The 20,984-nt window shown below is 33.5% G+C and overlaps 1 protein-coding gene across 1 annotated transcript in view; it reads right to left on the bottom strand.

Annotated features, from left to right (window-relative positions):
• LOC106720385 (protein GDAP2 homolog) overlaps nt 1–19,281 on the bottom strand; it is a 58,462-nt gene extending 39,181 nt beyond the window's left edge. The window contains exon 1 of the mRNA XM_045679115.1: nt 19,152–19,281. Within this exon, the coding sequence (XP_045535071.1) occupies nt 19,152–19,212 (61 nt within the window). The 5' untranslated portion in view covers nt 19,213–19,281. The remainder of the gene's footprint in view (nt 1–19,151) is intronic.
• Nucleotides 19,282–20,984: the final 1,703 nt, after the last annotated feature.

Raw genomic sequence — 20,984 nt, forward strand, 5'->3', positions numbered from 1 at the left:
TTGAACAACTGCACAACGTCTTTTGTCTTTGGTTAAGTTAACTTTTAACAAAAGCGGTTTTTCGGTCGAGTGGCTTTTGTTTGTGATAAGACTCTATTGGCTTAACGCCACCTCACTTCAGATGATCTACTTCGGAAACTGTTCCAAATTACGTAAAAAACTTTTAGCAGCTTTTTTTATATGCGAACGACAAAAATTATGGTGCAGTGAATAAGTAAAATTGAAGCTAATACGAACTTACTAATTGAAAAATTGTAATTTTATAATAATACTTTACTTTTACTACGTTATTGTTCCTTTAACTGTCTTTTCCCGTGAGTTTTCATTGCCGAAACATTTGATAGATAAACATCTTATTTCATTTTATCACAAAAGATCTAATTTAGACTTATTTAGAACAAGTTCAACTTAAGAAATGTCTATAAATAGAGTTAATTTCGTAACTTAAGTGATCGTAGGGAACATGGCTCGTGTATTCGATAAAGCAATTCTCATTAGATTAATGTAAACATTCTAGGACATACAACTTTCAGACTAATTAAAACACGTTACATACAAATTGTATGACGTTACGTAAAACTAACAATTTACATATTACTTTTTCTTTTAAGTTAATTAACCGTGGATTTCTGAGACCATAATCTCCGTTTAAAACATGTTATTATGACATAAAAAACATAGTAAAACATACAAAATTTTTCTGTGTTATGCAGCTATATAAAAACAACTTATGTATACTTACTTATGTAATGTAGAGTTCATAAATAATTCAAATACCAGGATAACATGGCCCATATCGTATGGTACTATGAGATCCGATGTAACTGCTAAAGTCATGGTATTTCCGTGAGCGTATCAATCTTACCGTTATTACTCTTAAAATCGCTTCAAGAGTATACGTAAGAAACACGATATTTTATAAATTAATATAACATTAACTGTTGATAAAATGACCGTGACTGTACAAGTTGCAAATATGGAACAAGTTATTTATGAATGGACGCAGTTATATTTAGATAAATTTAAATAGAGTTAAATATAAGAATATTAAACAGATTTAAATTATGTCCTTGACTTAAACATTCAACTTTACCTTTAATTTCCACTATTTATATAACGACCGATAAATAATTTACTCAAAAGCTTGCAAGATTGCAAGGAAACATAGTGAAATTTATTTACAATTTTAGCAATAATTCATATATTCTAGGTCACACCTGGGTCGGTATTCTATGACGTCACCGGAGTAATATCTCCCTTTCTCTTATTGCAGTGAGCGAGAGAGTACAATCTCATTGATGTCGCATTTCCTGATAGCTGTATACGAAGCTTAATTGCTCAATAAGTAATAAAAATCTCGGTTAAAGGTCTGCAACCATTGCTTTATAAAATAAAAATATGTTTTCATAAGAAATACTAATTGTAAAAATTATAACATCACGAATTTTCTTGGAAATATATTATGTTGTTTAATGTTCAATTAACAGTCATATGTTTCAGTGTTAAAACGTTAGAAACATAATATGTCATGCGCAAAAAGCCGCTTCAAACAAACTGGTAAGCAAATAAGGTATTACAGGAAATTGCGTTTATTTTGAAAAGAAAATATTATATATATTTTTTTTTTCAATGAAATAGGTGGTCCGATTTTGATAAAAATTATATTAATCGAGACGAAATGCTTGCAGATGGTTCCCATTTTTTTTTATGGCTGGATACAGCCATTTGCATTAGGATTTAAATAAGAGAGGTATTGTATACACATAAATTGAATCTACTTCAGTTAATCAATAAATTCAAGATCATAGAATTTAATTTGAAACACTAACTTTTTGTGGTAACAATTCATAAAACAATTTCCTCAGTACTCAACAAACTAACTCAATAGGGACTAACATTTTAATGCCACTCTCTGCCATCGCTTACTTACCCTTTTATTTAGTTATTGTTGTGATCTTATAATTTATTATACTACGCAGTTATGTACAATGTTAATCTTACAAATATTGTAAATGCGAAAGTTTAGGTGGATGTTTGTTTGAAGGTATCTCCGTATCGACTCGACGGAGCTTGATGAAATTTGGCACGGATGTAGAACATAGTCTAAAAAACACATAGGCTACTTATTACATTTTTTATTAATTCCGCGCGTGCGAAGTCGCGTACGACAGCTCGTATGTAATAAATATAGATTGTTTTTACATACAGCGGTTACGATAAAAGTTAGTGTAGTTGATGTAATGATTCTAAAAATATGAACGAGTCCAGAATGAATAAAAAATATTATATTATGTAACAAAATGTATTTATGTATTTGTCGCGTGTATAAATAAGTGTAATGTGAATTTTAGTGCTATTATTATTTAAACATAATTGTAACATATAACACTTCAGCAATGCAAAATAATTCAAACTTTCGTGAGATATTATCATTAACTAATATAAAAGACAGCTAAAACACTTACGTATATTTGTCCGATTTCGGCACCGACTAGTTTCGAGCCCATCGGGGTCGGATCGGGGTCGGTACCGACTAAGGATAAATATACGTGAGTGTTTTAACCGTTTTTTTAGTTATTAGTTAATGAAAAATAATTACTATAACTACTTTTAAATCAGTATTCGACAATAACATAAGACATGACTAAATTTAAATGCAAATTAACTAAATATATAACAACTAAAACTAACCTAAATACGAACCTATAATGGTCATGTCGTCAACTAACCAAAAGTGTTCGTTACACAATCCGAGCCACACGCACGTCCGCAACCGTCAGCGTACGGTCACGATGTGACCTCGACGGGGGGTGTAGCGCCCCCGGGGTGACGACTACGGCGTGGAGGGGGCGAAGGCCGTGACGTCACGCGGTCGACGAACCCCCAGAACTGGGTCAAGAGTTCGGCGGTCGATCCTTTAGATTTGGATAGCCGTACCTTTGTGATAAGTTACGTAATGATCACAAATAGATCGTGATCTCGTATAGATGAGGCAGCATCGTAAAATATCAAGATAAAATGTCTATTAAACTGTGATAATACTTAAGCTATCGACAATCGTTTGTAACAAACAACTTAATTGGATTAATAATTAATAATTTATAAGATTGGTCGGCATGTTAGTCGCAAAAAGACTACAATGGTCAATTGTATCTTCTCGGAGTTGTTTCCAGTTAGAGGTAGTTTCAGTACTCTACATAATCTTGTGTAAACTCTTGCTCATTTAGAGTCAGTTTTGTCCTTAGATAAATGTCTAATTATAGAGAATAACAACAATTAAAATGAATACACGTGCAAATATTGACACAAGTATGAAGGTGCTTAGTCAATGTTTGTCGAGATAACCGTTGAAACAAAGCGGTGGAATGATGTGGTGGATTATTCTGTGCCTCGGATAACAATGGATAAGGTTTATGGATATACAATGGATAGGATTATTGGGTACTGCGCGTTCTTTAATTGTTTGTAAGACGGTATAGTTATGTACCTCGTGTAGTATATAAAAATAATGGCTGTAAAAAATCGCTATTATTATTATTTAAGAAAATATATAAGTAATTAAAGGATTTATGTATGCTTCAACTATTTATTATTACAAACTTTATATATTCTATCTCCTTGGCCTTATCCCACTCACATGGGGTCGGCGCACAAGGTTTTATAAACCTTAAAGATTTGGCTTCATTTTTTACGGCCGGCCGCCTGCCTGTTACCAACCCTACTTGGGAATATATTCTATCTTTGTATCAACCATTAAAAAACCTTATTTAAACTCAACCTAACATATTGTTAAACATAAAAACGCGCTATTAGCAGATAAGCTGTAACAATCAGATAACAACGTCGATAGCTGCAGAAATTAACTGCGTCGTAAAAACATGTCGTGCGCGGTTATACCTACGACGTAGGTCATGGAGTTTTAAACGACTACTTTTTGCCCGCGACTTCCCCTGCGCAAGAAAAAAAAATAAAAAGTGAAAACTATCTCATGTGTTACTAGAGACTATATTCTATATCTAGGCCAAATTTCAATAAGATGTTTGAAACCATTTCTACAATGTAATCGAGTTAAAATGTAAATCAGACGTATCCCACGGGAACCGTATATATTTTCGGGGTTATAAGTACCCTAAGTGTTCATCTAGACTTTTACATCTGTACCAAATTTTATCGAGATCCGTTTCCCTGTTCTGAAGATACCAAATAACATCCATCTAATCATTCGTCAATCAGTAAGAAAAAAGATACGCTAACGGAGGTTAACATTCAAATTATATGAATACAAGATTCACACGAAGACAGAATTGGGTGGCAAGCAGTATAACAATAGCAGTACTGCATTATCCACTGCTCTGCCTGTCATGTGGAACAGTTAGGGCAATTATTTTTTTTAATTATACGACAAGTTAATAATATTTGAATGATGGTGCAACCTTCTCTTTGTAATTTATTTTTAATTCGTAGAATTATAAACAGAGAGCATCAAAACAATGATGAACCTTAATTTCAAATACAATTACCAACAATGTACTGTTATAAATTTTGAAATAATAGATTGGAGCATTTTATTTAGTAGCGTTTTGACTTCCTTTAAATCACCATCGCAGATTCAGTCAGACTATAAAGTTCACTATAATCCATTCTTCTAATTAATGCATGCGACTCTAAATATTTTTATTTTATTAATTTATAAGACTGGCCAACAATATTATCATGAACACTCACATCTAAAATAAAATAAAGTTGTGCACAACTTTATTTCATTTTATATCATAACCCTTGTCACGATCACACAAGGTTGAATTAAATAAATATTAATACTTCTGTCTACAACAGATAGGCTGACAAATACTCACATATGAGTACTTTTATAGGATGAGTATTATATTTAGAACATCAATAAAATAATGAGCTTAATTTGTCTGAAGCTTTACCCAAAAACTTGAGTATTAGATTAATTATTTTAATAAAAAAAATATTATTAATAGCACTCGAATTTAACTTTTGTAACGCATATTTCTGAGACACTGTATACAACAAAAATTATATGTTAATTCACGGAATAATCACATTATACGTTAATATGCAATCAATACTTCAAAAAATGGTTACGAAATATGCTCTAAATACCACACAGTAATCGACAGCAAACATAATTCAAGCAAAATGTTATCAAGTTACCAGCAAATGGTCAATGTCATTAGTACATTTGGCATAAGACTATTGATAGCGGAAGGCCCTGGGGTAGACCGGTTTGTCGGCCGATAGCTTAATTAAATTGATTCCAGTAACTTCCATGAATACATTAGCCTATAGATTTCATATACCTACATAGGTTTCTTTTACATAATGTAAAATAATCAACATACCAGGTTAATGGTTTCAATGTTTAGTAAACTTGTCCAACCGGTTAAGATTCTAATTATTTGTTCGTTTAGGGTTTGCGTTGGTTGATGAGTGAAGGTCTTAGCTGGTACTATAACGGCTAAAACGGTTAAAATTGAAATCAACAAGTCTTCTTTATTTAAACGTAAAAAGCTAAAGAACAAACGAAGCGAAAAGTGAGGCATTATGTTCTGTAATGGTCGTATGAAGCGGAGCGGAACGAGGAGTATTATTTAAGCGTAGGGCTGTCAAATTTTAATAAACGTAGAAGCTTAAAATAAGAATAACATCACGTCACTTGTTTGATACATCGCTCTTGATACCAAAGATATTAATATTTAACTCGTAGAACGATTATTCATCGTGCTAAATTCGGAGGTAACCCTGTTCATGTACCGGATATTACAGGGCCAATGACTAAAGGTCGTAGCACACTTACACGACTCTGCTCCCACCCGGCAAAAAGAGTATAATTTAAATATGGGCTTTAAATATTGCTCTTTAGATATATTTTACATTAGCATCATAAATTAGCAGACAGCTCGCTGTCAGCGAGCTTACTGCCGTCAGACTGCTCGGTAGTTGACGCCTCGCTGGCCGCACGTCGTAGATGAGCGGCCGGTGCGGTGTCCGCGCGCTCACAGTAAGCAGTTGCCGCGCCGTCGCCGCTCAGTTGGTCAGTATGTAAAGTCCAAGCGAGAGCGGTCGGCGGGTGGATAGCTGGCCGTCTGCTAGCTGTCGCCGCGTGGACTGTGAGCAGTCGTCTTAGTTTAGGGCGGTGTTGGGTGGGAGCGGTGTTGGAGCAGAGTCGTTTAAGTGTGCTACGACCTTTACAGTGACCAAAACTTAAGAGTTCATTAATGTACACCGCCAAGTCATTTATAAAATTACAGTTGCTGTCTTCTTGACTCTGATACATTATATTTGATTATTAGTTCAATTTAATAAAAAAATGAAACGTAAAATAAATGTAAATATGTTCAAAATGCAAATTACATGTCGCACCAAAAGAATTACCATATTGAAAGCATAAAACTTTTTAAATGTAAATATTTATTTTAAACGACGATTTTAAAGTTACATTTGAAAGTAAAAGTGAGTTTCCACTACTGAAACATTTGTATAACAACATATTAACATATTCCTCTGAAAACAGAGAAATTATTTTTGTACATTCAACAGTGGAAACCGATGGTAAACCGGAATTATCAAGCTATACTTAATATTAACGTATACATCTGTCTGCACAAAGATTGAATGATTGTGCGTCATCAACTGTAAGGCATTGTGTACACTCGTGTACTAAATGAATGAATGAATGAATGACATTTATTATCATACATTCGATTCTAATGTAATGATTGAAAAGAGCGATAGAGTTTGTAGTTAAGTACAAAACAGTCATAGTTACAGTCAATCTTATTAATATTATAAACTAGCTTTTACCCGCGACTCCGTCCGCGCGGAACAAAAAATAGAAAACGGGATAAAAATTATCCTATGTCCGTTTCCTGGTTCTAAGCTACCTGCCCACCAATTTTCAGTCAAATAGATTCAGCCGTTCTTGAGTTATAAATAGTGTAACTAACACGACTTTCTTTTATATATATAGATGTGAATTGATGTTTGTTTGAATGTGTCTCTGGAACGGCTCAACGGATCTTGATTATAGTATATATATTTTAATTCTGCACGGACAGAGTTGCGGGCGACAGCTAATTAATTTATACAGATAATAAAGATCGAAGTGCTACAAAATATTACACAATATTATATTTGATGTGGTAAGAAAATATTACGTCATTGAAACTGGTTTTTTATTGTATAAAATTCACATTATTTTAATGGTATATTGTAGACAAGATGTGTGAATCACGACAAGGAAAGTGATTTTATTTAATTTATTACAAATCTATACATATAAAAGAAAGTCGTGTTAGTTACACTATTTATAACTCAAGAACCGAGTCGAACTTCGAAAACTGAATCGATTTAACAGAAAATTGGTGGGCAGGTAGCTTAGAACCAGAAAACAGACTTAGGATAATTTTTACCCCCTTTTCTATTTTTTATTCCGCGCGGACGGAGTCGCGGGTAAAAGCTAGTATTGTAAAAAAAGAAACCAAGAATCAAGAAAATTATAATTTCAATGATGTTGAATAACTTTTCTTAAAGTAAGAATGTGAAAATATACAAATGAAAGTTATATGTAAAATAAAATAAATTGCTGAATAATCGTAGGTTTCCGAGACCGAAATTCTCTTTTAAAACATATTGTTATCTTTGTTGTAAGACAGTTTCTAAAAGTTAAATAAAACTGCGCCGATATTAATTCTAATCGGCCACAAAAAATCAATGTCATACCTAAAAAAAAACCACTCAGAGAGATATGCAATATTATATCAATGGTTAACCATTCCTTAAACATATAACATGACAGTGGGTATTTCAAATGTAATCAGTTTTACACCAATAGATTAACTTAGAATATATATATATATATAGGAAATTGTTGGTTTGCATTGAATAGGTTCGTAAACTACTGAAAAGATTAAAAAAAAAAAACACTTTTGGAAAGCTACACAATCCCCAGATGACAAAAGGTTATATTTGTTACTAGATTATTTGACAATTCCGGGCGGATGAAGTCACGGGCAATTGCTAGTGTTTTATATAAATAGCTCTTTGTTATTTAATTTAAAGAGTAAATTCACTGCTAGTACCTCCATTGACGTCACCGTGCGCTCAAAATGCGCACAATTTGCTGTAAACAAATAACTACACGACTACTCAACTCGGGCTTGAGGTAAGTTTTTAACTATATGATTCACATGTTAATGTTGTCGTTCAGTTTGAACAAAGCAAGATTAAGCTGGGTTTTCATTGCCAAAACTCTTGTATACAAATAATCTTAAACCTTGATGCAAACGAAGGGAATTAGGTTGATAGCTTTTACGTAAATAATCGTATCAGTTTTGTTATTTGCGCCATTAGAATGACATGTTGGTCGGCCAGTTATATTGCGCTTGCGTTATGTTAAAAATTTTGTCCTGTAAAATTTTCTTTACAAACATACAATTATATATGAAGCATGTATCAATTAAAATCTAAGATCTAGGACCTTCTAACAAAAACACAAAATTACACAGTCGTACATTACTTTACATACAGTACACATACTTTTTATTCTGACCTTGACCTTTAAAATAATAATAATTGTCGCCCGCGACTCAGTCCACGCGGAATTAAAATAAAACATAATAAGCTTATGTGTTCTTCTAGACTATGATCTACATCTATGCCAAATTTCATCGAGATCTGTTGAGCCGTTCTGGAGATACTTTCAAACAAACATCCATCCATGCACCTATCCATCCATCCATCCAAACAGCCAGTTACTAAATGTCAGTATTTGAATCACGTCCAATCACTTGACCGTGTACAATCTGCCGCATTCGAAATATAAAAATGCATTTACACTAGTGTAGAAAAACATATTACCATCCTGCTCATTCACTTTGATAAGAGAAATAAAACATATTTTTGTATACACGTTTCATCGATAGTAACCAACGGTGAACCTTATAGAACCATCTAATATATAAAATTCTCGTGTCACAGTTTTCGTTGCCATACTCCTCCGAAACGGCTTGACCAATTCTCATGAAATTTTGTGAGCATATTCAGTAGGTCTGAGAATCGGCCAACATCTATTTTTCATTTTTTTTAAGTGCGCGCGGACGGAGTCGTGGGCGACAGCTAGTAGACAATAATATTCTGGTACATTCACTTTTTACATTTACGAAAAAGAGTAGTGTGTTGTCGCCCTCGTTTCCGGTGTATCCAAAATGATTGGGTATTGCAGAATAACCAATGGATACGGTTACGTTATTGACTTTGTTTATATGAACAGATGTTAGTTTAGTTGTCGCACACTTGGATTCCTGACAAGTACAAGACCATACCTCTCTTGCAGATGATTATGTTGCGTTATTACAACTAAAGTACAGTATAGTGAGTAAAATATAGTTTAAAGTCAAAGTATTGCACTAGTAACAGCGATAGATCATAAAATCTATAATCTTGCCTTTTTCGTATTCATTGCTTTCTAAAATAATTAAGTGTTTATAATATAAGTGTTCTACTTAATATTGCATCAGATTTAATCAAAAAGTTCAATTTAAGAAAAATTTAATGACGCAAATCTTCAGCCACTCCTTGATCTTTATTATATAAAATGTCAAAAATCAGGTTTAAAATTTATTCGAAACATAATAATGCGAGTTGTACTATTCAGTTATTTCTCTCCAAGAAATAAAAAAAAAATAATGCAATTACTAAACTACAAAACTGCCAGCACTTTTCCCTACGGACGGTCAGCACAATATATACTAGTAAACAAATATAAAACGATATTGTTAGCAATAAATAGAGAAAATTTAACCGAGAAATGTCCATAAATACCTCGTTATGTAGGCGCCGGGCTTGCTAATGGAGTAGAGATAAAAGTGCGAACAGATTGTCCTAATAGCATACGTAATTATATAACTGTTGCAAGTAAGCATACTTTACGAAAGAGGCTAAAGAAACGATTTAATGAAGAACATGTGAAGAATAAGTATAACCACGAAGAGACGTCAGACGAAAAAACTTAAGGCTTTTTCTTAGTGATATAATTTTAAAAATGTTTAATACATTTGAAAAATCTTTCCAATACTATATGGGTGCGAATGCATGGATTGTATAGATAAATATGTCACGAATTTAGTCCAAATTCATACGAATGCTTTTCTAACGGGTTAAATTCAATGTCAGAATGCATAAATTACAGGCAATCTATTGTTAATTTAATTTTCTTAGCGAGCTCTTTGCTACAACGTGCCTTATGATGTGTCACATGGCATTTGCATTTCCATGTTCACACAATTATCACTTCGAGTGTTTGACTTCCTCGTGCGTCTGTCTGTTTGTGCACCACAACTTCAATACAATGACGGTATTCGTATGCAAATTACATAAATTTATGCAAATATAATTCACAATTTTATTTAATGTAGTTAATTTAATACGAGACATTTTTAGGTGAAACAAGGTCGTGTGTGTCATTACTGTCTTACCGAAGTACCAAAGTTATTTTATATACAGCAGACAGAACAAGAAATATAGAATCATGCCTCGCTTCCGTGTCAATAAATTTATCCTTAACGTGAGTTACCACTGCCGAAAATATGTAAGAAATATAGTTATCTCTATTTTAACAAAGTATGACAGCTAAAGTCCACATTAATTCGAGTGCCCGTCTACGCTCCTATCGACAGATATCTCCCCCCATTCAAGTGCTCGGTTCCACCTCTGCCATGCGACAGCGGTGTATACACGTTCGTAGATTCCCGCAAGGATTTCCAGAGACAGACCCCGAGCCAAGAATGTCGCCGCCTCGAAGGATATCGTCCCGTATCCTCGTACAATCCTTACAGCCATTTTGCGCTGCAAACTATGTTCTGCGTCGGACGTCCAATAACCATTGTGACGACAATGGCGCCCCATAGAGGGCCACCGATCAGCCGACTCCGGCATAGACCTCTATGCCGGAGTCGGCTCCTTTTCTTACCCCCTTATTTAAACCCTCTAATAATTCTCATTATATATAAAATTATTTAATTGCCTAACAAACCATTACCTAATGTCTTAGTAAACAGAATATATAAAGTCGCAGTTGTTTATATAAATACTAATACGTTGATAATGAGTACGCTGGATAAACTTAAGTACTGCCTCGGGAAATGTTCTAATTAGCCTTTCTAGTCCAGTAGTGTCTACTTGACAACTTGTGTACGTGACACAAAGTTAGAACATAAAGAATGTTGCTTAATGATGACTTAACAATAACACACTGATGGTTTAGTGACGGACTGTGATGTATATGGTAGTCGATTCGAATTAGGTTTTCTAATTTTCATTGTATAAGTCTAGTGTTTTATTTATATAAGTACTTGTGAAATATTAGTAAACAAATAGAAATATAACCTAGTAACAAATATAAATAATTACATATTTTATTTTTGTGAAGTGTAGGTTATTTTACGATCTCAAGATATTACAAACAAACAAAAAAAAAAAACGTTAAACAAGCAATAGTAATCTGGACAGCTTATATTTATATTTTACCTCTTTGTAATTTATGATCTATGATTAAAGATTATATCCGTAAAGCATTCATTATAAATGCGTAGAGACAAGATTGTTTTATCTGTAAGCAATTATTTGCGATACAAGTTACTATTTTTTTTTTTAGTATTTGTGGTGATTTTATAATAAGTTATGATGTTTATTATTGAGGGTTCCCTACTGATACACTCATATTGTCATCATGCTTATTCTTTTTGAAACGGCTGAGACAACATTATACAGTAGTACCAACGGTTAAAATCTAAGTTTGTTGTTTTAGAAACTATATTAATACAGCTTTATCTAATTTTAAGACGTAGCAGTTTCTGTTCTTATAGCTCGACGTAGCTTAGGATTCGGACATGACTAGTGACTATTGTGTTTGTACGTGACAAGAAATAATTAAGTCATAATAGCTTATGATTCAACATATTGGTCAAACACCTCTATACAGTTATACGGCACCTATCTGTCAATTTTGCTGCGTTACACTTTAAGCATGAAACAAGTTGTATTAGCCCCCATACGTATCGACGCTTTTCTAACGCGCGTTAAAAAGGTGTTCAAATAAATCTCGCTCGTTTAAAACGCGATCCTTTTTTTCGCGCGGTTTTGCATTTTCAGCGGCGTACGAACGAAACAAAAAGTGATTTTAAAGCGTTCGTCACTCAAGAGCCATCAACGTCGAGTATTAATGCAGCGTTAAAAAAGCGCCCGTGCGAATTAGAGTTTAGTATTAAACAGTACAAAAACTATTTTTTAAATTCTTTTTCTATATATTCGTCTAATACTTGTATTAGATTTTAACAGCCTTATTCGTGTCTTTGGCTTGGCTCTAAATATGCTTAAAGTTATCGTCCATTACACAATACTGTATGACGTCACGGATTACAAAGCCTTATTAATTCGATATGCGTGTGGTCGTCAGCTACTTAAGGGGCTTCCCACTAGGACGAACGTGGAAGCCATGACGGATTTAACTGCCTATCCTATTTCCACCAACTTATTTTACCGTTAGAATAATATGAACGCCTCTGATGTAATGTAATTAACACGTATTAAATGAAATGAAGCGTACATTTCATGTATTTCCGAGTAATCCATCAGTCTTTGGATGAGCATTGGATTTGATTGTATAGTTTCAATCTTAAGTACATACATTTGTGTTACTACGTTTGTCAAGGTTACGTGTATTCGATAAAACTCATGGTCACGTTTGGGCCCAAATGCCGTGATGACGTCATATTAATGTTGATATTAAACTACACTAAACATTGTCACCTTGTTTATATTTAAATTTTGATGGCAAAATTGCTATTGAGTATCGAGGCTTCTACCTACTTGAACAAAGCTTGGAAAATTATGTTACTTCTTAGTAAATAAAAAAAAAAAAAAAAAAAAAAAAAAAAAAATTTCTTTATTTAACTATAAGCCATTTTTCACAAAATTAGTGGGGCTCTGTCTCCCGAACTAGTTAAAACTGTGTTTCGGGAGGCAGCGCCTTCTCTTATATATTACTTAATTAAGCGTTAGTTACTATATTATATATGTTAAAAGATACATTGTATTTTGTTATATTAAAGAGGCAATTTGTGTGTAATAATATGTGTTTTGTGTGTTTGAAAGTGTATGTGTATGTGTAATTTTTTTTTTTTTTTAATATTCTACAAATTTATTTGAAATTTGGAACGTCAGGTACTTTTATTGCGTTATTTTTAATAGATTTTCAGTATAGTCGTAGTCAATTGCCATTAGCCATTGTGTTATATATTTTTTAAATTTAAAATTACTCAAAGCTCCTAGGTTGGTATCACTCTGCACTAAAATTCGGTTGTAGATCCAGGGTGCAAGAAAGTTGTAATGTCTTTGCGCAAAGCTGGTTTTGGTAAGGGGAATAGGGCAGCGAAGTTTTCTTTTAATGGACCGTACTAAGAGTGTGGCCGTGTTCCGATGATACCTTACAAGGGATTGGAGTATGAAGAGCTTCCTAACTGAGAGCACTCCAGTCTCCTCATACAGTGCAGTGGTGGAATATCGGTACGGTAGGCGCATTAGTACCTTCAGTACTGCTCTCTGTGCCCGTTCCAACTCAATCAAATTTGTTTTCGGTACCCCGCCCCATACCGTTACACAGTAATTAATGATGCTTTGACATAGCGCTTTATAGGTTAGCAAGAGTGTTCTTTTGTTCGCTACCGCTCGCAGTTGCTTAAATATGTAAATAAGTCTTCTGACCCGTGAACATATGTTTGATATGTGTTCTTTCCAGTTTAGAGTGTCGTCCACCTGTACACCTAAATATCTAACACTTTTTGCTCTTGTAAGCACTGTGCAGCTACATTGACTCGATTGTTCTCTATTACAAGGAAAAGTATGTAGTGCGATGGTTAGGTTTTGGTATGGATTGGGGTTTTCAGACTTAGTAAAACAAAGATATTTTGTTTTGGCGGCATTAAGGGTCAATAAATTGTTCTCGAGCCAGGTTGTCACGCTCTTAAGTCCAGTTTCCGCAATTGCATGCACCTGTTGCCAGTCCTGGCCATGAAACAGTAGGACTGTGTCATCGGCAAATAGAAGAGAGTGGGCATTGGACGGAAGTGCATCTGGGAGATTATTAATGTAGGATAAGAAGAGGGTCGGACCTAAGGTGCTACCTTGCGGAATTCCGAAATTGCATGTTAATGCGTCACTTAGGACATTATTTACTCTGACATATTGTTGCCTACCTTCAAGATAACTCTGAAACCATTTGTGGACGTGACCGCGGATTCCTAGTGCTTCCAGTTTCGACAAAAGTATTGGTCTGGAAACTGTATCGAAGGCTTTTTTTAGGTCCAGGAATACTCCGATCACTTTCTCTCCTTTGTCCACATATTGGTTGATCAGAGATGTCAGTTCTAAAACAGCGTCATCTGTCGATCTGCTCTTGCGGAAACCGTGCTGATAGTCGGTAAGTAATTTATTTTTTTCCAGAAAATTGATCAGCCTTGTATTGACTAGTCGTTCCAGGATCTTAGACATAATGGGAAGCAGGGAAATGGGTCTGTAATTGGAAACATCATGTTTACTATCTGACTTGAAAATCGGCGAGACTATTGCGGTTTTGAACATATCGGGAAATTTACCTTGCTCAAGACTTAGATTGCAGAGGTGTACTATAGGGTTGACAAGGCTTTCTTTTGTTAATTTAACTAATTTAGTAGTAATATCATCACAACCCGGTGAACTATCTGATTTTAAATCATTTATAATTTTAGTTATCTCGTAGGGATCAGTAGGTGCAAATGACATGGAATGAACATTTGTATTTTGCAGTATACCTGCTTCTCTTGCTAACTCAACTTCTGATTTGTTAAGCTTCTGTAAGATGACTTCAGCCAAGTGTTGACCAATATTTGTGAAATATGTGTTGATTTTATTGAGGGAATCTTTTGGTGTACTTTCAATACTTAATAGTTCAGAGGATGTTTCGTTTTTAGTTTTTATGTTGCATATGTCTTTTATAATAGTCCACGTCTTTTTGATATTTTTTACATTATTCTGTAGTTGAGTTTGAAAATACTGTTGTTTTAGGGATTTTATTAATTTATTACAAGCGTTTCTATAGTTGATATAAGTAATTTTTGCTAAGTCATCGTCAGGTTTTCGTTTAGATTTTATATGTAACTTATCCCTCTTACGGATCGATCTCACGATACCGATGGTGATCCATGGCTTAAGTGGAGTTTTTTTTTTTAGGTATACGTCTTGTGTTGCTACAGTCTTTAATGACATTTTTAATAGTGTTTATAAAAAATTCGGTACATTGATTTATGTCTTGGAGTGTGTAGTAACATGACCAGTCTATGGAGCTGATTTTAGTTAATGCCAAATCATAATCCACTGTGCGTTTAGTGTGCGTGCTCGTCTTTCTTGATACACCACAATCTTTAATTTGAAGAAGAATTGGGCTGTGGTCTGTTAATGGCGGAAACACAAGGGTTTGCCATTCGTTTGTTGTTTTAAGCATAAAGTGATCGAGGCAGTTGTTATTTCTGGTTGGGTAAGAGATGCCTTGTTCTAGACCATGAGATGCTAGGATACATAGATATTCATTTAAAAACTTTGTGTATGTGTCAGTGACTATGGTATTGATATTAATATCTCCAAATAAAAAACGAAACAGTTGAAATTGTAACAAAAGAAAGGTATATTTATGTTTATAAAAGTTTCACAGACCAACGCACTTGTGCAAATTGCTTTGCGCCATGGTCATCATAACGGGATCGTTGAAGGAGGTCGCTTACCCCGTTATGTGGTACACGTAATGTATTATGACAACTGATCAAAATAACACTAGCACCTTATTTATTACAGGCAGTTGATATTTGCTGTTAACGTAGTGGTGATAAGCATGAGTCAAGAAAATCTAAATCAATTGATTATTAAAAGAATACAGAAACGAATGTCCGATTTAACTGTGCAAATAGGTATGTATTGTCGTACCAAATAAAATTAAACAATACCAATACTAATATTATTAAAACAATGAATTTTTTAAGATGTAAATCCAATCTAAGACGGAGCAAAACATTGTACAAATGTGTGTAATACATACAACAATTCTAAATAAAGTCACACAATGCATATTTTCAATAGAAATATGGCAAGTATACTTAATACCAGCAGACGTATTGCAACATTTGCCTAGCGACAAATCTACCTGGGATTTAACTTAGACTTAAGAAGCCATATTATGCAAAGTCAAGCTAAGTCATGGCGAAATTGAGAAGTTGTATAAAGTTATTACAAGTTTACAGATTGAGGTTTGACATTTGAAAATGGCTAATAAAATATGTGAAACTTTGTAAAACGGATATTTTCTGATTATGTAACCTTTTCAACAAGTAAAAACTTGTTTTTTTCTGTAATTAATAAAAATGTTTCATTTAACATAAACCTAATAGTTTTAAATACGATGCAGTTAACGTTATCGATAAAGATGTGCGTTGTAGCAAAGCGTTCGGCGACACACTTGCGACGCAACGGAACTTACGATGGCATTTGATACACACGATACCGTCTTAACGATGGAATACTTGTGAAAACATTAATTACCAATAAACTCTAGAAGTCCCCTCAACTGAGAAGTCATTATGACATCGCGTGTATTATAAAATTAACCATATTATATGCAAGATTTGTGACACATATTGGGCTACCCCAAGGTAAGATTTTTGGACCCATAGCTTATGTAAAAATTATAGTGCGCAAAATATTTATTTTTAACAGCGTTAAACATACAGCACTGTCCCAATCGTGGACATAGACATAAATATACAAACAGTTTGAAAAAAGTAAAAGTTAAATTAATCTGAACACAATTACTATTAGTCCTTATTGCAGTTAGCACTGACACCTTGATAAACGAGGTTGCTGCTTGCTCTTATTAACTAAGAAAACAAGTCTATAGGGAATACTACTACAATGGTATACATTTTTCTATGGAGTGTAATATTCAAAACATATAGTGAGTAAAATTATAACAAATATAATAAATATATCTCGGACAATAGTCAATTACTTAAGCTAGAACAAAAGGACATTCTTTACAAATTTCATGACGTCTTAACAAATAGAGTATTGGCATAATGCCATAGTTTCTATCTCTAAAACTAATATAGTTAGCTAACGTGATCTTTGAACTCGTACATTACGATAAACTTCTACAGGGTCAAGTACAAGAATTGGTAATGTTTAAATTTTATAAAAATATCTGTGACGTCAAATTTATAAATTTATAACACGAAGTTATGACCAAACTTTGAAAACCGTAACATGTTGCATGTTTAACTGTTTACGTAAAGACATTTCATGTTCATGAATGAATAAGTTATAGTTAAGTACTTTTTTGTTTTGATAAAGTCACGCGTTTCCCGGCACACTTTATGGTTCATTTTTAATATCATTAGCCTCAAACATTTTTTTGTCTATACCAGAATATATTTATTTGCAAGCTTCTAATGCTTAAAAAACAAATAAAATAACGGACAGAGAAATGATAAACAAATTTTTAACTGTTTTACGTTTTTAATTGGTTCATTTTTCTCGCTGGCCAGTATTAATAATTTAATCCTCCATGAAGAATCAATTTCGCTACGGAACTTACAATTATTGGCAAACATGTAAATTGATTCTTTTGGAACAAAATAAATAAAACCTATGACGTATATAGTCTAAAAGTAGGTCAACATCTTGGAAAGATAACAGCAAATCGAAGACATCTAATCAAAGATAGACGGATATCTAAAAGGGTCATTATATAAAATTATATTAATACATTAAGTGAGCGAATTGGTGTCGGTGGCACAGTTGTTAAGTGCTTAAACGGACCAAATTGAAAGCAACACGTCCGGGTTCGATCCCTGGAACATACCAATGTGTTTCTCGATTTTACAAATTTTGTATTTATATTTATCCAACGGTGAAAGAAACTGGTGAACGTGAAATTTGACACAGCTAAAGTTTATTTAGAGAAGAAGTCTAAAAAGCTATTTTTAAAAAGGAAAAATTCATTGATTATGTATTATATTCGAATTTCAAGCAAGGGACGACCACTAGTATTATAAAATATATGTATACTAGCTTATGTCCCCTACTCCATCAACGTTGAATTAATAACTTAATTAGAAGGCTATGTGTTCTTCCAGACTATGTTCTACATAGCCTGAATATATAGGGTAGGAAAGTGGCATATAATATATCAAACGTTGAACAGCGCCGTTGATGTATAAATTTGCATTTCGCGAGATTGGAATAAAAATTTATTATTTATTGCCTTTGTTCCTTTGTTGCTTGTCTTGGAATAGTTCAATCGCGATTATGATAAAGACAAGGGTCAGAATTTACTGTTCGTAAAATAACGAGATTCTTACCACGAGTAAGCTGTTTGTGTTCCCGACGTCAGAGTACATGGATGGACTCTACAATATTGTCTTGTATGGACATGGTCGTCATTGGGTTAGTTTGAAGTGTTAATAAAGAGTTCTTTTATTCTAAATACAAGACGAAGAGATGATATTAATTGATAAATAGCATTAAACACTGTTGCATCATTTTAGAAAATAAAAATAACATGAATTAATAACGCCAAAGAAAGTCAAGAATCCAAAGAATCCTGAGGCATTCTACTAAATCGAAGTATTTGTTTTTGGTTCATGTCAAAAAATCACTGTTATTGATAAATTCATCCGTGACAAATGATCACAAAAACATTGGATACAAGAAACTATCCGCGAGTCGTAACTATTTTTTTGTAAAATATTAAATTTACAAAATAAACTGAGTGCAGTGTTGAGTTTATTTATAAGCCCTTGAACTCTGCTACTCTTGTAGAAGTTATGCTCGGTAACTTCAGAATCGATGTTGTTATATGTGTCGATACAAATTAAACGATAATCAAATAGATTGTACGTTAAAAGATTCAATTTAACATGTAAACGAAAGAAAATTATTTATTCCACACCACTTTAATGGTTTTTTTTCATTCTCCAGCACAAAAAGACAATGAACAAGGTAAAAAAACAATATTATTAATGATGATTAAGTTTTCTCCATACCATTAAATTGGAAATCCAGTGTGATAATCTGCAACTTCTGATCCAAACAAAAAACTTTCATGCACAAAGAAACTTTAAGATCACAAACGCACTAGAGATTCGCACGAGTGATACGTCTGCACTGCACCACGCCGCGATGGATACTGCGCTGATCATCATTAATTTCAAAGTAAATTCCAACTTACGCGTGCATGTTACGGAAAACTGTGTTTTGTTTGTATTCAGATAGTGGTCGTATTTGTTTATTCGAATCAACAAGCTTTCAATTACAGGACAACCTGTTTGGTCTACGCCTTCGGTTTCTAATGTGTTGGTGGGTTTTAAGTAAAGGTATTGGGAAATATAATAGTTCTAGCTTTAATGCATGAATACGGTATAAGTACATTTTAAGTTATAATTTGGGATTGAGTACCTACAGTATAATTAAGGCATTTGAAATAAATTTACTACTAAGCTTATGGCCAAGAATAAATAAATAGATAAAAGTTGAAGTTTATAGGAGTAGGTGTTGCAAGAATGAGCTGCTTGTCTGACTGAGAGCATTAATATTTTTGCATGGACAAGTAAGTGGGATATCATTTCGAGATAGCAAGGTTTTCAATTTTTAATGGCCATAAGACGATGTAATAAATTGTAGCCAATTCAAAATCTGCGATATCACCTACCCTTGAAGTGAACGTCGTTAGTGCTATATATCTAACTGTTTCAAATTAAGGCCAACAAACAGTATATTATTATTCAACGCGATATGAATTCTGAATGGCTGTGTTCAGACAGTACGTGGTGCACATACAGAATAGAACAAACCAATTTCTTGTAAATAATTCGTCATCTTAAAACATAAGTCACAGTCATCTTATTTTAGATGGATCTCGATATAAAACACAATTCATACTATACTGTTGGGAATTGAACTGGTTAGGGGCGAAAGTAAAATCATTTCATTTAGGATATTCTAGTACGAAAACCAAGCTTTCTTCCCGACTGGGAGTAAAAAGAAGAAGAGATAGAGTATTGAAACAAACGTAACAAATTGGAGTAACGTATTAGAATACTTACATCAACATGGTTTATAAAAAGATAAAATTAATATTTTTCGGTAAACGGTAAATGTTACGTATGGTAACAAAAATGACAAAAGTTAATTCGTTCCGCATGAATCAATGACAGAGCCAGACGAGACAGAATTTCGGTGCAAGTCAGGGATCGATCCTAAGTCATTATCGTTTACCAAAATATGTCTCCAACACGCAACCACATCATTTTATTCTTTAAACGGCTGAACACACGAAAAAGTATCAAATATCAAATTCAAGGGCATTTATTATATTATGTTTATTCAGTGAAAATAAAAATAACCTTCCAAAAAAGTGCTTAGAGACTAAATTGACAATCCAACTTTGAGATTGAATGTGGATAGACAGACAAAAGTAGAGGAAGACGCAAGAAAATATGAATATATTGGGAAAGAAGATATCTGTTAGGAAGACAAATCAATATGACGGCTGTTAAGAGACATATGGAAAAGAGCAGAAAGATTATGCTACCAAGAATTTTATAGTTCAGACACTGGATCTATCAACCATGCTATATGTTATAAATAAAATAGTCAAAAATTATGTATTAACAGCATTTTAATAATCTTTTTTATCCTTTTACTATAAAAGAAAGGGGATAATGAGCAGCGGGAACACCGAGGTGATCATTAATGAACATCCGCAATACCAAAGGAACGCCAGATGCATTGCCGAACTTTGTAAAACCTTATATATCATACCTTGAACATCTGATACTGTCTAAAAAGCAGTTGTGAAACTTTGTTTAACTTTTACA

Source organism: Papilio machaon, chromosome 8, assembly GCF_912999745.1.
Source record: "Papilio machaon chromosome 8, ilPapMach1.1, whole genome shotgun sequence".
In the NCBI taxonomy this organism is placed as follows: Eukaryota; Metazoa; Arthropoda; class Insecta; order Lepidoptera; family Papilionidae; genus Papilio; species Papilio machaon.